Below are 20,200 nucleotides of genomic sequence, written 5' to 3' on the forward strand. Positions count from 1 at the left end.
CAAATACAAAAGTTACTTACAATCATGTACAAAAGATACCTGTAACATTTCTATAAATAAACTGTGTGTTCATAGTGTTAAGGATTCATATGTCACAGCTAGGTGATGCAAACTTCAAGAAGAAATGGTAATGAGGACCAAGGAATACAAATCTATTAGACAAAGTCTTTATAAGTTATTTCTATAATAATTATCTATTTGTGCACTAATAAACCACACTATATATAGGCATTAAAAATAAACACAAGGGAATAAGTTATTTCTTTTGAAAACTTCAAACACACATACATCTTTTTTTTTTTTTTATAAAACTGTTTTTTCAATTTTTAAGAAATAATTGAAGGGTGAGCTTAAAAGCCAGCTCCTGTCCCCAGCATCTTGGTCAGCTGGAAGAAATTTGGTAAGATACTCACCATTTAGATTTATATTTGTTAGATTTATTTTACTCTTCAGCAACAAACACTGAATAAAAACACAAAACAAAGTGACCTTCAGCTTACATCTCTTCAACATATTCAATTCTCACTCCTCCTGCCACTGTAATGGCAATTCTTTTCATTCTTCCTACGCTGCAAAATTCTGTCTAGAGTGACAGCAAGCCCATCTGTCCTCCTGTCCTTAAGAAAAGGGAGCAAGCTGGCTGGCACAGAGCAGAGGACAGAAGACTGGCAGCTGACCTGTGGCTCAACAGATACAAACAGCTTCCCTAGCAAAAGGGGCTACACAGATGCAGATTCTGGCACTGAAGAGACAATACTTTTTCCAGGGATCTTCAAGAGGTTCTGGGTGAAGGGAAAGGAAAAGGGGCACAACTGATGTCTTCAAAGTTTGCACATGCCAACAGCTGAATAGAGCAATGTCATGCACCAGAACTGTAAAACAAACCACTGAAGTGAAGCTTCTCTGCTATTTCTAACACGGACAATGGCAGACAACGAATTGCTGCTCTGCAGTAATAAACAGTCATGAAGTTCAACTGGCTTCAGTATCAAAATCAGTATTTCATAGATATGAAGACATGAACACAAACCATTTTTCCACTGCCATCACACATGATACTACTGTCAGCAAAGGTCAGTACAAAGAGTTAATTGAATTAACCATTTTAACCTTCCTCCCATGATTCACTCAAACTAAGCTACCAGACCATGAAATCAAAAAGATCTATCACCTATTAAACCTCTACTGCTTGCAGAAAATTCAGGCTTCAGAAACTAAGCAATTTAGTCTCAGCAACTGAAAAGAAATATTCTGAAGACATCATAACATTTCACCATATGACTGCATTTGTTCCAAATCAGTGTACCATTCCTTCAAGCAGGATGAAAGGTAGAAATTGACTCAAGTCATAAGCCTAATGAAATCTGAAAGTAATTACAGTAAATGTTTAACTTCAATCACAGTTAACTACTTATCCAACTTACTCCACTAACAGATGCATCTGTCAGCAAGTATACGTGACCCAGTTACTTCTTGATGATACAAAAGTAGTGATCTATATAGAATACATAGTGCTTCAGTGAGAATAACTGAAACAACTGCAATACCTGGTTGTTTGCCCCAAACCCAACTCTCAACAATTGATTTGGCCCTGTAAGTGGGCAGTGGAGCCTCTTCTTCATCTTTCTTTTCTTTGTCGTTTTGCTCTTCTTTCTTTGATGCAGTTTGGCATTCAGTACTATCATCTAAAGAGAAAAAGAAAGAAAAAAAAAAAAAGAAAAAAGACCAGTTAAGCTAGTTCCTCCTTGAATTTAGTTGTAGGTTAGAAATGTACAGGTGAAACGTTCGGCCCACAAGTTTACAGCAATATTGTCTATCATTAAGAGTACAGGGTGTGGAGAAGTAGTATTTTACCATGTTAACTGTCAAAGGTGCTAGGTCTCATGTTACGTTTCATAAGACAGTGACCTTATAATCCAGAAGTCACTGCTGTAACCTCCAAGGGAGGATGAACATTTAATATCAATATCATCATGGAAGATTTGCAAAGGATTTGCAATACACAGTGTCACAAAGGATGCACTTTCAAAGGATGAACTTTAAGTAAGATTTTGTTCTCAACTTATCTGCATTTCTGCACTCTTTGTTTTCATATTCCATTTCCAACACAGAAAAAGAGGGCAACTGCCTTAATTTCAAAAACAAGGAGGTATATACTGACATTTACACTAATTTTATGCAGCCATATTTCAATATCTGTAACATTATCTAACATCTTATTACAACAGTTTCAACATCTGTAACATTATCAGCAAGTAAAGAAAATAATACCATCACTTTCTGCCCAACCAACAAAAGATCATTTCAACATTTTTGAGATTACTATCATAAAGAGAGAGAACACACAGTCACTTATCTCTGTAATCAAGGGCTGCATGAAAAGTCCCAACTTTCTAAGCACAGTAGAACTACACAGCTGGAAGTCTCTCCTTATTCATACTGGGGATATGGATCTCCATAACCATACCTCCCATCAGCTCAATGCACAAGACTGCCTTGCAATTAAGGGCCAACATGGAAACTCCTTTCCTCACCTTGATCTTCTTTTCTAAAAATATCCCCAAAAATTTCTCATTTGCAACTTGCCCATGAAGAGTTTAGATCCATTTCCAACAGGCTTGTAAAAATGACTGGTACTCTATTCCTATCTGCAAGTCTAGTCTACAGAGACCTACACACGCACACACACAAAATTTCCCAGCCACAAGAAGACAAATGTCCATTAGAATTTTGTCTTTTTTTCCTGTCCCACCCCACCCACCCAAAACACACACATTTGTACCAGCATATTTCAGAAGACAATAATAACCAAGAGGTTTACAGCTGTTGCCAGACCCAGCACACATGACTCACCATGACCCCACTTGGAGATCAAAAGGCTCTTATTGCCTCAAACCAAACAAACACAACAATGTACAAAAACATTAAACTATTCTTTCCATCTGGCCTGAAAAAAAGAAAAAAAAAAAAATGACTGCCTAATCTGGTTGTAACCAGATCAGTGATTGCCTCTTTGTTAAAAATTTGTCAGACTGTAGACAATAGCACCTCTCAAAATAAACCTTTTTAACGTGCCTTAACTTTACAAGTTTTAAATTAAAGCCAATGTTTCCTAACCTATAACGCACACTACTGCCCAGGAGGTGGCAGATGAAAACTGAGGGAGAACAGGGTAAAAAAGGAGACATAACCGCAGCATGCATGCTGCAGCTAAGATTATGGGTTACGGAAGGGATAGCAAAGTCACTTGTACATGGCAATCACAGAGAGAGCATAACCATTTCTCTCAAATGCCAAGTAACAGCCAGTAGTGCAGCAGTCATCAGTGTGACAACACATCTACAAAGTGCAACTGAATCTAGCTGTTTCTATTCCAAGTCACAAGCAAACAATATTAAAGGCACAGATTCCATTATAGAGTTAAATCAGTGGCTAAGGACCCTGCTTAGCCTCAGTAGTTCAGAATATTCTCACAGTAATCTCACTGTTTCTCCACTCACCCACACATCTAGAGACACACTCTGCAGGGTCTGGGATTTAACTTAGTGGGTGAAGGGTGTTGGGCCAAGACACCACATTTCACAGGCAGCTGTAAGAGAGCCTGCTACATTTTTTAACAGATCCTCAGCAAAGGGTAACAAAGGGCTACAAACTAAATCATTTTGCCAGCTCCTCAGGCCTAGTAAAGAAGGTCCCAATCCAGGTGGGAACTTGTATAAAAACAACCTTGTCATGCAAATCCACAAGGAGGATTTTCTTTTCTTCATGGTCTGTATGAACAGAAAAGAGAAGCAATGAGAGAAAAAGCAAGAAGGAGCTGATGTAAAAAAAAAAACCACATTAAAAACCCATGTCAAATTGTTCCACAAAGACTTTTCACTATACTTGCAAAAAGCCAAACACTTGCTCTGTAAGGGACAAAGGCTGTAGCTCTCTAGATGGAAAGCAGCAACACAGGCATCATATTTGTGGAAGCTCAGTTACACTTAATGAAAGGGATTTTTAAAAAGGGAACTCCAAAGATTTTTCTGACAGAGAGGCAGGGGGAAGACATCTTGACTGAAGCCAGCATAGGCCAAAATAACTAGCAATAAGACAGTTTTCAAAACAATTCACACAAGAACATGCTACAGTGTGCCAACCTGTTTTAAATTCATTTTTCTTAGACTGAAGCCTGAATGTTGGGGTGGGGAAAAATAACCACGTAACATTTCCCTTAAAGAACTTTAACTATGCTCTGGCTTAGAACCTTAAACCTCCAAGCAGAGGTAGGTATGCTTAGCCAGGCAAAACAGAGCAACTGAAGTAATCATTCTCAGTTAGAAGTTAGCTCCCAAACCAAAGCACAATAGCTCTCCAAGTGTGCTCTATCTTGCACAGCAATAGCCTAATCCAATATAAACAAGAGGATAAAAAGGAAGCAACTGAAGGTGGAACTTACATTTCATGCTCTATTTAAAAAATAACTGACACCACATAGTTGCCTCCCACACCTGCTACAGTAATATCTTGTGCTGCTTTTAAAGGCCAATGAACTGATACAGCTAGGAATCCCTCAGTAGAAAGAAAAATCCTGCAACAGTTTCCCAGTAGATGTTGCCATGAACAAGGCAAAAAGTTACACAGTGTGTGCTTTTGGAAAGGGCTGTATTTTACAACCGCTCCCAAATTGCATTTGGTAGCTCCAGATCCAGGAAGTATTTCAGCTGCCGTACAAAACAGTAAGCTGTTTTCTGTCAGAGAACTTTGCTTTTATATATATATATACATATATAAAATAAATATATACATATATATAATATATATACACACATATACAAACTTCAACTGATAGTTATTTGTAAAGGAAGGACGCATGCCTAACCATTTGCAAGCCATGTTTATCCATGGCTTCCAGGTATAGAAGTCCAGATGACAGAAGATTCTAATTTCCTAACACTAATCGGAAATAAAGTTTCTTTTCTTCCCTGGTATACTGTATTTTAAAATGCATTCTTTAAATTATCTGTTGAATATGCAATACAACATTTTATACTTATGAAGTTAAACTGTCCAAGGGGGTTGAACTAGGACTCTTCTCTGTCCTATACAGAGTAGGATAACCCACAGCTGAGTACTGAATGCTTGAGCCACTGGATATAGCCAATATTCATGGGTTGGGGAAGCAGAAAAGAGGGAGCTAAACGACACACTTCTAACAAGTTCTCTCTCAAAAGGAGGCTCAAAGCAGAGCTTTGCCTATATGCCTGCTTGCTACAACAAGCATACGTGCTCTGAACAGTAACCAACATAACCAATTCTCACATGCTGTTACTGTTACTCTTATCATAAACATTTAGTTTCTGTCAGCCTCTCTGGAATTGCTTGTGGCATTTGGACTTTGTTACCTGCAGGTGCAACATGGAATGAGGTTTGTGGATTCAACAGCACTAGGCTGACAAAGGTTGAGCTTTCAGGAAACGGTGAACAGAAGAGGTAGCCCAAAGTGTTTAACAAAGGCAGGATAGAGGCATGAAGCTGATGATTTTGTATTTACAGTAATGGTTCAGTAACTTAAAAATATAGTAAAAATAACAGTTTTTAATACTTCACTATTTTCAGTACATAGCTTCCAGTATACAAGACAATAATCTCATCCAAACATCCTGAAGGCAGCCTGATTATCTTTTAATCATATGCCATGCTGCAAGTGCACCTGTATTTGGACATCACTACTGTCACAGCTATGTCCTTAGCTGATACTTGGAAACACGCAAACACGTTCTGCTGAACGCATTTATCAACATGTTTTTCTGCAAGTGCCACAAAGAAAAAAAAAAAGAGGTTACCCCTAACCAAACATTCTTGCTAACAGGTGACAAAAAATACGGTATTTGCATATTTTTCATAGAGAGAAAAGGAACGTTTTTCGCTATCAATAGCATGTTCTTCCAGCCTATTGCCACTGCTGATACCCAGTGAAAGAATGAAGTACCTCTTGTGAGCAGTGCAGTCAGTACCAACAGAGAGCTAGAGCACTACTGAAGAAAAGCAGTCACTGTGGATGGACATAAATTAAAACTTCTGAAAAGAGACTGAATAAAAAGGAATACTTACAGCAACCTCTCTTATTTATCTCCAAATTAGTCAATTTAGTGGCAAAATCTCAATGTTGAGATTAAAACAGATTGCTTTTGATATAAAAGCACTGTAAGTTATATACATTTCATTACTTATATATACTTTTCCCTCTCCTCTTGAATTACATTTGTAGATCATTTATGAAAAAAACTACCAACGAAGCAAACTGAAATACTCTAGATCTTAATTTCATGAAACTCAATTTGAGCTGCATATTCAAATGTGCGAACTGACCACCAATTTTTCTGGTTCCATGATTCACTACTGCCCATCTAAAACAAATTCACAACCTAATCAACACTGACCAAAAATAGCCAAAAGTCAAGTCCATTTTGACCATGACAGTGACTGGTAAGTGATCTCCCTGGCTTTATCTTGACGCACAAGCTTTTCCATTTCATTTTCTCCCTTTTTCCTGTTGAGGAGGGACTGCGAGTGAGAAGCTGGGTAGGCAGCTGGCTAAGGTCAATACACCACAGTACACTACTGGAAACAGTAAGTAGCAGTCTTCCTTTAACAAAACAAACAAACAAAAAACTTTAATATTTACAAAAATACAATACACACCCACACACAAAACAACCAACCACCACCACAGACATCAGAAAGCTTTTGAAAGCCTCATCACAGCTTGTACCACTGATGCTTTATTTCTACGGAAAAGCAGTAGCACCCTACAGGCTTTTACACTTTATATCTTTTTGATCCTTAGAAGTCATGTGTACACACATACATCCAGCATTTAAAAACAAAAAATTCACATCATTATTCAGTCCCAAGTATGGATGAACGTCAAGTCACAGATGACTGACTTGCAGAATCTCTGACAGCACTATAGCATCATAACTAACAAAAATCCCAATTATCTGTGGCTACTTAGCTACAAAGATATTGGAAGAATAGTTTTCTGTCAAATATCAGCACAGCTACAACTCTAAATACAATGTGTAAGTATCTGACAACAACAAAAAAAAAAAAAAAACAAAAGGAAACTGCAGCAATTTTCTTTGTAAAGCAAAATATTATTACAGATGTTTGTTATCTTTTTGCGGAGTGTGTTGAATCATTACACCATGACCATCACAACGCCTTTCTCATGAGCTGTCAGTGAATGGGAAAGCATTTCCCACACTTCATTTAGGGGATAACCCTTCCCTTCATTGCATCAAGTGTATGACACCTTCCAGTAAGATCCATAAAGCTAGCTAACCCTAAGAGAAAAATATTACACTACCTCCACTCATTTCATGAGTAGCTATTGAAGTAACCTTTCTGATAACATCAGCAATATTTTTGTTCTGTGTCAGCAACAATATTCAAAAGGACCAGCAGCAGCAGGACAAAACAAGAAAGTTTAACTCCAAAACAGTTAGAAGCATAATCCTTGTCCTTACTGCAGCATGCAGCCACTCATAACCTACAAAGCTTATACTCTTCATAAAAATAACATAATTCACTTTCCTTTCAACTATTTATTATAGCTTCTTTCCTGTAGAAGTAACTTCCTCTAGTCAAAAAGACTTCCCTTCCACCCCAGATTTTAAGGAAGACTAACCACAGGTACAAAAAAAAAAAAATTCTCTCCACAAGGAATTGAGCATTACTGGTTTGAAATACCATGCCTATCCAGCAGTACAGTTCAGGAAGTAACAGAACCTGAAATAACAGTTCACTGCTTAGGGCAGTATTTCTACACTTCTCCTAGACAGAGCCTCCTTTATTTGGGGGCCACGTAAATTACTGACAAAATTTATCTGACCATTTGGTGAGCCCACCCACTTCAGCCAGGTTAGGAAACAAACCTTTTTCCTTTTTTCACCAGTTTAACTCCCTGTTTAATAAGGAGTCAAAAAAGCACCACAATAGGAAGAAAGAAAAAATGCAAGAGCAGAATTGTTTCATGTTGGCATAGCCCATCATGAAACAAAATCCACCTTCATCAAAGTAACCTCTCTGAACAGATGCATTAATCTCACATTTGCAGGATTGGTAGTGTTTGAGCTGCCCTCAAGTACAAAAAAAAAAGAAACCCAAAAAAGCCCTACTACACTCTCAGAGAGACTGTGGAGAGTTTTTTCAGCTGACCTTTTAGTTACTTTATGAAGACGGTAAACAAAATTAGAAATAGCAGTATCTACTCTATCCCATTCCTCAGGCCATTTCCTTTAAACAAAGGCTTCAACTGTATACACACCAACCATACCAAACAAAAGGACACTGCCAAGCCTCTCTCAACCTGCCTAGTTAGGAAGTTTAATTTCAAAAGGCTGGAACAAATTTAAGCCTGCCTTTAAGCCTTCATTTGAAGGCTCAGACATTACCCTTCTGCACACCTTTAAGAAACCAGTTTCAATTGTATTGAATTCAAGACACAAACACCTGCAAATTGTATAGATAGGTGACAATACACCAAAGTTTTGTGACAGCATGAAATTTGAATTCCATTTTCACCATTACAATGCAAAAAAAAAATGAACAAAGAAAAAATAATTTTAAAATCCACACCTTTTCTTGGAGGTAGTTCGCCACTTTGTGTTAACTCTGTTCCAGGATATACAATCTCCCCATCTTTTACCATTTCATTCCACAAGCCACATAGTCCATCTCGTGTAAAAGCGAGCTGTTAAAAATAATACATTACATATAGTTACACACAACAGTTTTATCTTAAGCCAACTCAAGCTAACATTTAAAATACATCGGATTTTACATTTGGACCCAGAAGAAAGAAAACACACGTACCACCTCACTCATATATTCATGGTGTGTGTGTATGACAGGTGGGTGTATGATAGCAACTGTAAATAATCTTCAAGATGTCTGATTCTCTAGCTATGCTATTTTCAGACTAAAAGCACGAAACAGTAACTTTTAGATAGGTTCAGGCAGGTTTAGAAATACAACAAGATGAACTTCCTCTCAGTGAAAATCTCTCATCAAAAGCATGGATTTTATCCACACATTCAAAATAACATGCAATGGTCAGGTGCATGGGGCAGTGTCCCCCTTTATCCCTTCACCCAAACAAAGTCAAGCTATATAAAGTCACAAAACTTTATATAAGGAAGTGTTAAGAAAGTCAATACAGTCCCCTCTCACAGCCAGCAACTGTAGAGCTGGGCAATCAACCAGAACATATGACATCAAGGCACAGATTCATAAACATATTTTCATCAGTTCAAGCTGGTCCTGCTGTGTAAAGTATCTCTCACAGACATTCCTCTTCCTTCCAGCTGCTACAACACCTCCTGTTGCATGCAGAACCAAACTATGCAACCAATCAAGACTAAAACCTGGGGGAAGAGAAAGGAGCCGCCCCTGCCCCGGTCACTTCCCAATATGCTATGTGTGCAACAGGACAAACACGACAGAATAAATAGCAGGAATAGCTCACAAAACCACAGGCCGCAACATGACTTCTCCGAATTACTTATGAATTTTTATCTCTCTTGAAGGATCCTAACAACCAGGATAACTTGTCTTCTACTGATGCTGTTCTCCACTTTACAAAATGCTGCAAAACAAGTATCAACATCCCAAGCAAATTCCGTAATAATCATGCTGTAATTTTCAACCATATCGCGTAAGGAAGGAGGGGAACACATGAAATTGAAAAAGAGAATACCTTTAGCATACCAAAGTGGTGTAGCAGAGACATTTAAAAAAAAAAAAAAAAAAAAAAAACAACAAAACAAAACAAAAACCTGCTGAAAGCTCATTCAAAAGCATCTTTGTGTTATGCAACTAGCATTCAAAAACAAAGTGTTTTAACTGAGGGGTAATACAAAGATACTACTTGCACAACTGCTGTAAGATATTTATCATTATATGCAGAAGTCTGCTTATAGTTTATTTTGATCTATTTCCTAAAGATATTTAATGATTAAGGATTACAGGTTTTAAGAGTCACAATCACTAGGAAGTCCTTTGCTGATCTAGCTAATCTCAGTTAACCGGAGGAATTACAGACAATTTTGACATCACTGTAACACACCAGATTATCATAGTTTGACTTCACATTGCATACTTCAGAAATTTACTCCAAAACATATTAGTGATTCCAATTGTTTTTCTTTCAGCATAAAATAAGAGCTAACACATTGTAGGTACTTGTCACTTGCTATTTCCCAATCTCAGGGTGATAAAAAAAAATTTACTTTTCACGATTTTTTTTTTCTTACAAAAATAGCTAAACACAACTGTTCCACTATGCTGGGTTCATATGTGATACATTACTTTTTTTTTTTTTCAAACATTCACCTGTTGAATGCCAACATATGCTAAAATACAAGCTTGAAAAAGAATGAGGGAGGCAACCCTCCAGATGGGTTGCACAATAAATCCTGGTTTTCATATAATTAAGATATTTGTCCAATAATCTTTTCAAACATTTTATTTTACATTCTCAGATCATATTTGTATCAAAAAAATATTGGCACAGCCTTTAAGTTCACAATTTCAAGGCCTGCAGGCTATGAATTCAAGGTTCTTCATAATGCAGCAGTGCTTATTTCAGAAAACTTACTACTTTTGCAAGCATTGCTGTAAAGCAGAATCAACAATTATATTCTTGGTTTTAACCTCTAATCCTTTCACATAGCACAAAGTTTACTCAAGTCTTTCAAACAGCTGAGAACTGAAAAAGTAAACAAATTTTTTTCTGCCTTGGGTTTGTGTTCAAATTCTTATCAAAGTAATTTTCTTGGTATGTTGCATAAAGATAGAGCAACCACCAAGATCGTAGGTTGGAGGGAGTTCCTCCTCCTTCTCCAGATACCTCATGTGGAAGCTTACAGCATGAGCAGCCTTCAGATAAACAAGCAGCTTTTCTTCATGTTGCAGTTAACATTTTGACAGTAGTATATGTGTTGGGGAGGGAGAAAAGGAGACATGTTGAAAGTAAAGAAACTATGTGTAGCAATAATCAAAGCAACCCACTGAAAGGACAATTAAGAAACAGTATTTACAATCAACTCCTGCCATAACTGAGTGCAACTCGATTCTAACTGTAACAAGTTCACTATTAATCTACCTTACATTGAGCAGACATATTAAACAGTGAATCACCACTACAATACTCAAGTGAAAGAAAAGTCTGAAGTTTTAAATGATAAATGATTCCAGCAATTTTATTTTGATGACCCTAAAATTCTATAACCGTAATAGAAGCTTCACAACTCCGTAGAGGAAAATATTTCACTTAACCAACAGAAACAGGGAGGAGTGGTTGATACACTAGAGTCATGCTGCCATCCAGAGGGATCTTGACAGCCTAGAGAAATGGGGTGACAGGAACCTCATGAAGTTCAACAAGGAGAAGTTGAACAATCCTGCACATGGGGAGAACAACCCCAGGCACCAAAACAAGTGCTGAGGGTAACCCAGCTGGAAAGCAGCTTTGCAGTAAACACCTTGGGAGTTCTGGTGGGCACCAAGTTGAACATGAGCCACCAATTTGCTCTTGGCATGAAAAAGGTTAACGGGTTCTCAGGCCGCATTAGAAGAAATGTTGCCAGCAGGCTGAGGGAGGCAATCCTTCCTCTCTACTCATCTTTAGTGAGGCCACATCTGGAGTACTGGGTCCGGTTCTGGGCTCCCCTGTATGAGCGAGACATAGGCATACTGGAGAGAGTGCAACAAAGGACCACAAAGATGATTAAGGGACTCGAGCATCTCTCCTATGAGGAAAGGCTGAGAGAGCTGGGACTGTTTAGCCTGGAGAAGAGAAAGCTTGGGGGGGAACTCATCACTGTATATAAATATCAAAAGGGAAGGTATAAAAAAGATGGAGCCAGGCTTTTTTTAGTGGTGTCCAGTGGCATCATAGGCAACGGGCATAAGCTGAAACGTAAGACGTCCCCTCTGAACAGGAAACACTTCCTCACTGTGAGGGTGCCAGAGCTGTGGCACAGGCTGCCCAGGGAGGCTGTGGAGTCTTCATTTTCAAAAATATTAAAAAGCCATTCAGACACAGTCCTGGACAACTGTCTCTAAGTGAATCTGCTTCAGCAGGGGGATTAAACCAGATGACCTTCAGAGGTACCTTCTGACCTCAACCATTTGTTATTCTGTAAAACCAGCAGCTGAAGATAACTGTATGGCAGATAAGTCAAATATCTGCTTTGACTAGACAATCATGCTTTTCTTTCTTTCTACAGTGTTTTAAGACTATCTTAGGCAGCATAAGCACATATTACTTCCTTCTTTTGCTACCACCAACTCTTCCTGCATTCAGTCATTTGCAAAGAGTCTGTCAACACATCCAAGTGCTGCAACAGAAGACTCAACTTTGCTCAAAACAAATTTGGAAAACATCGCTCTGGTTTCTATTTGCAAAAACAAATGTGACTCTTCTTCCACTCAGTTCTTTGAAGAAAGTTCACAAGGCAGTCGATGGTGCAGTGCAAGAAAAGAAAAACACATTTGGTGTCTTCATTATTTCTGACATACTGGGGTTGCAAGTACAAGAGCACCTACGTGTACTAGCACTCTCCCATTAGATTGTCTGATTTATATGGACATCCTTCCCCCTAATAACTTAGTAATTTCATTTCTGAATGTTTAAGGAGATGAACTTGGCAAACTCAATAAGTTAACAAATTAAGAATAATTGAGTTTCCATTGAACTTTTGAAACCGGCAACAGTGCCAGAAATGTACACTCGGTAAAAAACTCACAAGGATTCAAGTCCCTCCCAGTCTCACAACCTATACGTTGCCTTCCCAAGACTGAGACAACAGCAGCTCTATGCTCCATCAGCACTGCTCACCACCTTACAACCTTGACCTGTATTCAGGTTCCACCAAATCAAGTGTCATTCTCCATGCCCAAAATCTCCCTTGCTCTTCCCATGATGTCTCCTGACCTCCTCTCAGATAAGACCACAGCCACATACCCTCATCTCCAATGCACCTCACCTTCACAAACCCCAAAAAGTCTTCCATCATCTGTTACATGTTCTCACCCCCAGACGACATCTTGATTTCTGTGCTTGTAAAGCACGTACCCCCCCCACATTCATACTTCCCACATAGACCTCAGCCCTGCTTGCTTCTCCCAAGCCAAAAAAGCAAGGATCTAAGCAGACTTATACTGTATTGTAAACAGGGCAGCCCTCAATGTAATCTTTTGCTAATCTGATCGCTGCAGTTAAACTGTAATTTATTCGGTCTGGTACAACATTTAAGTCAAAGGGATACCTAGTCTGGTTGCTGCCATATCCTGCTGCCATCTTCCAAAAGGGCTTGCAGTGAAATTCCCGTCCATTCCCATCAAATATAGAGAATAAGACACTGGCATTAACATTTCCTTACACGTGAAAAAAAGTAAATCCTGCAACCATAACCAGTTAAGTTTCTGAGAATTCTAAAAGCAGCACTGCAATTTTGCTTTTAATAAACTATTTTAAGAATATTCAGCATCTGAGATTTTGTTCATATGCTTTTCTGCAGAAAGCACAGAAGACTCCATAAAAGTTAACCTGAGCTCAAGAAAAATGAAGCCAAGAAAAGGAAATAGCACAAAAGGACAAGGACTGACCAGGTAGAATTCCTGATCATATAACTGCACTGGGAGTTCAAGAAAGTGACTTCATAATCATAAAATGTCAATATGGATTTGAAATACAAGCTACTTAAAGAATCTTCACCTCAAAATTGCCAGGGTGGTTGGGGAAGAGAGTATCTGTTCTTCCATTTGGTTACTTCTACATTAGACACTGGCTGTATTTAAGACTACATGAAAACATTTTACTTTAGAAATAGATTAAAAAAAAAAAAAAAAAATCAGCCAGTGATTTTTTAGTGAAGAAAATCACAGAACAATCTTTTCACAAGTCCCTCTATTGGTTTTGCTTTTTTGAATCCATTCAGCTTGTGTATCCTTTTTCATTGTTGTCTTCTTCAGCATTTCATCCTGCTTCCTTCCTTCCCTGCTGAACATGCCCTGAACCACATCTGCTTATCGCACTTAGGCGAAGCACAGTAAAACATCATTAGATCTAAACATATTGCTCTAAAACTCTGATAGCAAAGACAGAAAAGTTCAGCAGCCCCACATTACTTCAACGGATTTTAGGTTAAGCTACCAAGGTCTCTATAATAACAGTCTACCGGTCTTCCACTTGCTTCCAAAGTCTACTAACAGTTAATGGTCATACACAAAGAAAAACTATGCAATTCCATCCAACTTAGAAGAGAAATTCTCTTTCTCCATTTGCAGAACAGTAGTTCTGTCTGAGCCCAAATAGTTGCATAATTTACTCCACATATGGTCCTCACCCCTCCTTCTGGAAATCACTATTTTGGAGGAACAGCATTACTTTCTTTTTAAATAATTGAAAAATATCTCTATTGTAAACTTCACTTCCTTTAGAAATGTAGGAATTCTCATTTGCAGTTTGCTACAAGAACTTCCACACAAGCCCTTCAATTTTTTATCAGAAAGCCTAATTAAGAAGAAAATTAACAGGAAATCAATGAACCAGAGAAAGCAACTTTCACTAACTTCTTCTAATAGGCAAGACAGCATTTATTCACATTATCTTCTTAAAAGCAAATACAGTGATCTAGATGCCAGAAGAGTGGAATTTCCATTAAAATTAAAACGTCAAATGTAACTTTGAATGGAAGGTAAAACGATTTCACACCAATGTAACTCCTACAGGTGGGTGTTTCATTTTAAAAAGCTTAACAAAAAAAAAAAAAGAAAAGACAGAAATAGCCTGCCAACCATGAACTCAATTAAAACTGATGAGAATGCATCATATTTCTCTTGCAGGCACCTTGACTGTTGCCTAAAGTTTTTTTCCACATTGCAGGAAAATGAAAGTTTTTCACTCTAACTCCTGCTAGTAAGCATAACACAGCTCCCTGCAGGATCTAGAATAGGCAAACTAATTAAACACCATTTGAATGCGCACATGCATTCCATTAACTGACAGCAAATCTCGTTTTTTGTTATTCAGACGTTGCTGATTAAAATTCTCTGCATAAAATTCTAAATTAGTAGGACAATACATCTACTGAACCGGAATTATTTTAAGCACAGTTTGACTCAGCAAAGTGGGTATCTAGGTTTAAGTGAACAACTTTAATCTTCCCTTCCTGAAGGATTTGTGTATTCTTCATGCTTTCCTTTTTTTTTAAAAAAAGGATGTCTTCCCCAGAAACAGCCATTAAAACATGATCTCCCATTACACAAAAGCTTTCTCTATAAATGTGGTTTCTACCAGTAATAGACATAAATAGGTAGGTGTTTTTAAATATGCTAATTCAAATCTAAAAACAATAAACTAGAAATTTAAGTGATACACTAACCTTTCTAACTACATTAAATATGACCTGTGAAAAAAGGGCCTGCACTAAAATTCACCTGTTTCATAACTCCATAGGATTATTTTATTAATGGGAGATGTTACACATGCTATATGTTGTACTAACTGATGTTACTTCATATTGAGCTGAATTACTCTTATTTTTCAGCAGCTGTAACAGTTTGTGGGTTTTTTTCAGATAACTTTATATATCTTAATTTTGCTCCAGGAAATTTAGATTTTTAATAAAGCAATTACTTCTCAGTTAAAAATTACACTAGCAGCTTAAATCATACAATACTAGGTTAATAATTACGAAGTTAATAAAAAGACATGGCATAGTTATGGTGTCCACTTGGGTCTTTGCAAACCATTTTGGCTTCCTATAATAATTTGATTACTTTCAGATAAATTTATGTAAGTAAGAAATACATTGTTACGATAAAGTTCCATTAACATTCCACATCAATTAATTCTGCAAGCTAGAAGCTGACTGCTATTACAAAAGGGCTTGTGTCTTTGATATTGTCTTAAGAATAATAACAATATGCTACATCACGCTAGCTTTGTCTCTGAAGAGCAACATCCCAAAACTGAGTAAGAACATTTAAATTTGGCCTGGTTGCCAGCTGGAACAGTGACGCATGCAGGTGATTAAACACAATCCATGCTTTAATCCACATGCCATTCTTTTCTTACTATACTAATACCACTATATTACAGACTTATTAATGCACATAGTAATATAATACCATATATTACATTATTAATGTAACATTGTCTTGTGCTAAAGCAAAAAAGAATCCCATGATTTTCAGAGAGATTTCATTGGCTTAATCCACAATAACTGCCACAGCCATCAATTCTGAAGAGCAAACTCTCTGGCAACAGTGACCAAAAAAAGAAGGGCAACTGCTAGCCCATCAAATGAAACACTTTACTTATATATAATTCTAGCTATACTCCCTACATTGTGCAGAACAAAGAACATTTAAAACCCAAAAAGTTGGTTTTAAAGACTAATCAATCTTTGTACATCTCCTAAGGTAAGAATTCCCCAGTGCAATTCTGGTCATCCAAGGACTTTTACCTACCCACTCTTGCACTGCAGTACAGTGAAAATTTAAGGATCTAGCTGCAATATGATGAGTTTCAGGGTCTGATTCCAAACCCTAATTTGTAGTCAGCTTGATTCACATAAATTAACACGTCTTTCTTTAAACCTCTCTTAGGTACTGTGCTCATCTTTTCAATTCCTGTTGACAGTCTCTTGAACAGCAATAAAGCCCTTCTACAGTTAGCTGGTAAAAACATACACTGTAGGAAATCGGTATATTCAGTACACATAAAACTTCAAGGATTAAGAGAGAGGATTTATACCTACAAAGAAATTTCACACGTAGCTAGGTCACACTAGTCAACCAGCAGCTAAAGTAGTCAATCAACCAATAGAAAAATTCCCCAGAGCCCAAAACCTCTTTACTTGACAGATAATATCTGCCATTTCATAAATTAAAAAAGAGTAATTCAAGATTCATATATATGTTGTTTAAAATACTGAACACATACATCCAAGTAGAGTTCTGTGGTAAGGACCTGTGTCATACCAAAAACAGTTACCCTAATGCGAAAATTATATTATACCCAGGAGGCCTGGCTACTCTTCAGATTCCACAGAAGTGATGTTTGCGTCCAGCAGATCACAAATGATTACTGTTCTCTTATTTCATTAGTCTCATCATTTTGACTACATCATGATTGGAAGAAAACAAAGGGAGTGCCCCTGCAATTAGAGTCTAGCTTGTTATTACTTGTAAAGTACTCCTACTTAGAGCTTATTCATAGAAATTTGTTACAAATTAAGATTTTTATTATTAAAAGGAATTATTACAACACATTAACTAAACAACAGTCTCATAAAAGACAAATATTTCACTGCATTTATACACACTCAGCTGAAAATAATCCTTAAAGAATGGATGGCAACTGAAAGCCTCCTGTCAAGAGTTTACATAAACAGAAAAAGAGATGTAGAAAAAAGGCACTACAAATGACAGGAAAAATCCAACAAATCACATGGTCACATTTTTCACCCTATTTAAAAGAGAAAAAAAATAGGCAATGCATAATCAGCAGCTGCTACAAACAAAGATTGCCGCTTTTAAAGCTAAATTTTTTCTCTATTCTACAATCAGTGAAGCAACATATTTGTAATCTAGAAGCCAGCCTTCAGGGAACACAAATATATTTCTGTATCTCTTACTATGTTTCAACTTGGTTTCCATTGTGTTTATCACATTAGCCAAAATAGCCAACGTTGGATCAAAATTTTTACTTTGGTAAGAATAAAAGATGAAAATAGAACTATTCTAACCAAACCAAGAGCACTACCTGTCATTTTATACCATTTACAAGACCTACTAAATAATATAGCCTCTAAGCCTGTATCTGCCACTTCTGATTATGATTCAGCTTGTTTGATGTAAAATACTGGAGAAAAGCTGCTTCTGAATTACAACTGCATGAGGACAAAAACCCTTGCCTAACCAGAAGAACAGCTGAACTCAACATGTAATCAGCATGTAATCCAGAGTAAAGTCACTCAGGACGTAATTTTTTTAAATGTTTTATTATTATTAATCTGTAACAAAACGATAGCATTGGCTGGCCCATCCAAACAAGAATTTCAAAGTTTTGAGCAGGAACTTGGAAAGGTGTTTGAATACAAAGTATTTGAATTTTGAATACAAAGTAAAGTTTCTATATGCAACCTATCCTGGAAGTAGGAAGAAGACCGATAAGACAAGGACTTAACTCTAGTTACCCATTTCATCTGAAACAAACATATCTGACCCAAACCTCTCTACTTCTTCATACTTTCCATTTCATTTTCAAACCTGAATCGGGAGAAATAATAGCATGATCATACCTGTACCACACAACTTTGATACCTGAACAGACCATCTTTTAAGTCAAAAAACTTTCACCAAACACCATCACATTTCAAAGATCAGGTACATTTCAACCATGTATCTCTGACAAAAAATTAACCCCCTTCAAAAAGGACAAAATGTAAAGGAAGCCTATACCCATTATATGAACAACTCTACAATAAAACCTAATCTGAATTCTTCAAATTATAAATTGATTTCCATCATCTCCTGTTTCAGTTGTCTAGTGCATTAAAGCTGCTAGCCCATATGCAGTAAAGAAGTTTAGCAACAGCATAAATGAAGGATTTATAGATCTAGCAGCAATGCTACATATTCAACTACATGCCTTGACACTCTGCAAAGATAGTCCAGCTTGTTTCTAAGCAGAAGGGGCAGGCCTTACAATATAAAGCTGTTTGCAGCAAAAAATAAGTTAGTGTTTCTGCAATATCAGCTCTAAATCAGCATACTGAAAATAAAACAAAAAAACAAAAAAACAACCCTACACATCTATCTCAACAACAATGCTGCTGTTTTCTGTCTGTCAGTTACTTGGACTAAAAGTATCCTTGATCTGCACCTGAAAGGTCACAATGCAACACAACTATATAACCCCTTACCTGTAAGTCTGTCTTCAACCATTTGGAGTCAAACCTTGCTTGAGCAGCCAGACAAAAAGGTTCAGAAGACATGTTTCTTTCTCCAGCCTTCTCTCCAGGCTGGCTGAGCAGCCCAACCTGCCACAGGATAAGAAAAATACCAATCTAGCACATGAAATAAAACACGCAAGGTTATTTTTGCTCAGACTAGGGTGTCTTCCACTTGATCTTCACGAATGTATCGTTAATAAGGCCCTCCCTCGATCATATCCCCCGAAATCCCACAGGGAGAGGAACATACATTAAGAACACTATTTAAACCCCAAAAATACCCCTCCACTTCCCTTCCCTGTACCACCCATGGAAGGAAGCCTCCCTTCCGCTGCGCTCAGCTACATCAGAGGCCTAACGCTGTCCCTCAGACCCGTAACTGGTGCATGAAATAAATAATTGATCGCAGATTACGCAAACCGCAGGCCAACATAAAGCGATTACCAGGGGCACCCGCACCCCCTCCTCTCCGGCAGCAGGCGAGGCCGCGGGGCTCTCCCTCGCCACAGGCAGCCCTCTCTCCCAGGCGCAACCCTCGCCCTCCCTCCCTCCCTCCCTCCCTCCCTCCCTCCCGCTTCGCTGTCACCGCCCCTCACGGCCCCCGGCCGCGGCGATAACGCGGGGCGGCGGAAGGCCCCGCTAGGCAGGGGCCACCCTGCCCCCTACTGCGGCCAGCTCCACGGGGCGGGGAGGAGGGGAAAGCGCGTCCGCCCCCCACCACCGCCAAGCTCCCTCGTACTCACCGGCCAGCCGCGACAACGGCGGCGGCGGCAGCTCCCCGCTTCTCGCTTCGCTGTACCGTACCGCTACCCGCTCGGTCCCGGTTAATCCTCCCCCCTCCTTCCCTAGCCCGCCCGCCCCCCCACCCGCTCCTCCGCCGGCAGAGCCGCCCGCCGCTCCCTCCCTCTCTCCCTCGGTACTGGAGACACGGGAAACTCGGCCAATTCGCGACTCAGCCCCCAGTGCGCCAGCAAGGCGTTCGGCCAATCAAGAGAGGAGCTGGAGGCGGGACATCCTTTCCCGGCGCGGGGGGCAGCGGGGTACCTCACGGCAGCGCCCGGGCCGGTGGGTAGCGGCATGGCAGAGTCTCCTGTTGGGTGGGATGCGGAGATTAAAAACGCTAGGGTTTGGTTGTCGTTTTGCACAAGTCCCGTTAGGGACTATCTGCAAATTATGCTGTTGAG

General features: G+C 38.6%; 1 protein-coding gene across 4 annotated transcripts in view; it reads right to left on the reverse strand.

Moving 5' to 3' along the window:
- HERC2 (HECT and RLD domain containing E3 ubiquitin protein ligase 2) overlaps positions 1–19,883 on the reverse strand; it is a 106,795-nt gene extending 86,912 nt beyond the window's left edge. For all 4 annotated transcript variants that reach the window (XM_062628608.1, XM_062628607.1, XM_062628609.1 and 1 more), the window contains exons 1-4: positions 19,760–19,883; positions 18,987–19,103; positions 8,626–8,740; positions 1,548–1,685 (exon numbers count right to left, since the gene is read on the reverse strand). In XM_062628608.1, coding sequence (XP_062484592.1) covers positions 1,548–1,685; positions 8,626–8,740; positions 18,987–19,058 — 325 coding nt within the window. In that variant the 5' untranslated portion in view covers positions 19,059–19,103; positions 19,760–19,883. The remainder of the gene's footprint in view (positions 1–1,547; positions 1,686–8,625; positions 8,741–18,986; positions 19,104–19,759) is intronic.
- Positions 19,884–20,200: the final 317 nt, after the last annotated feature.

This window comes from Pezoporus occidentalis, unplaced genomic scaffold (genome assembly GCF_034315485.1).
Source record: "Pezoporus occidentalis ecotype Australia unplaced genomic scaffold, CSIRO_AGI_Poc_V1 ctg32, whole genome shotgun sequence".
Classification (NCBI taxonomy): domain Eukaryota; kingdom Metazoa; phylum Chordata; class Aves; order Psittaciformes; family Psittacidae; genus Pezoporus; species Pezoporus occidentalis.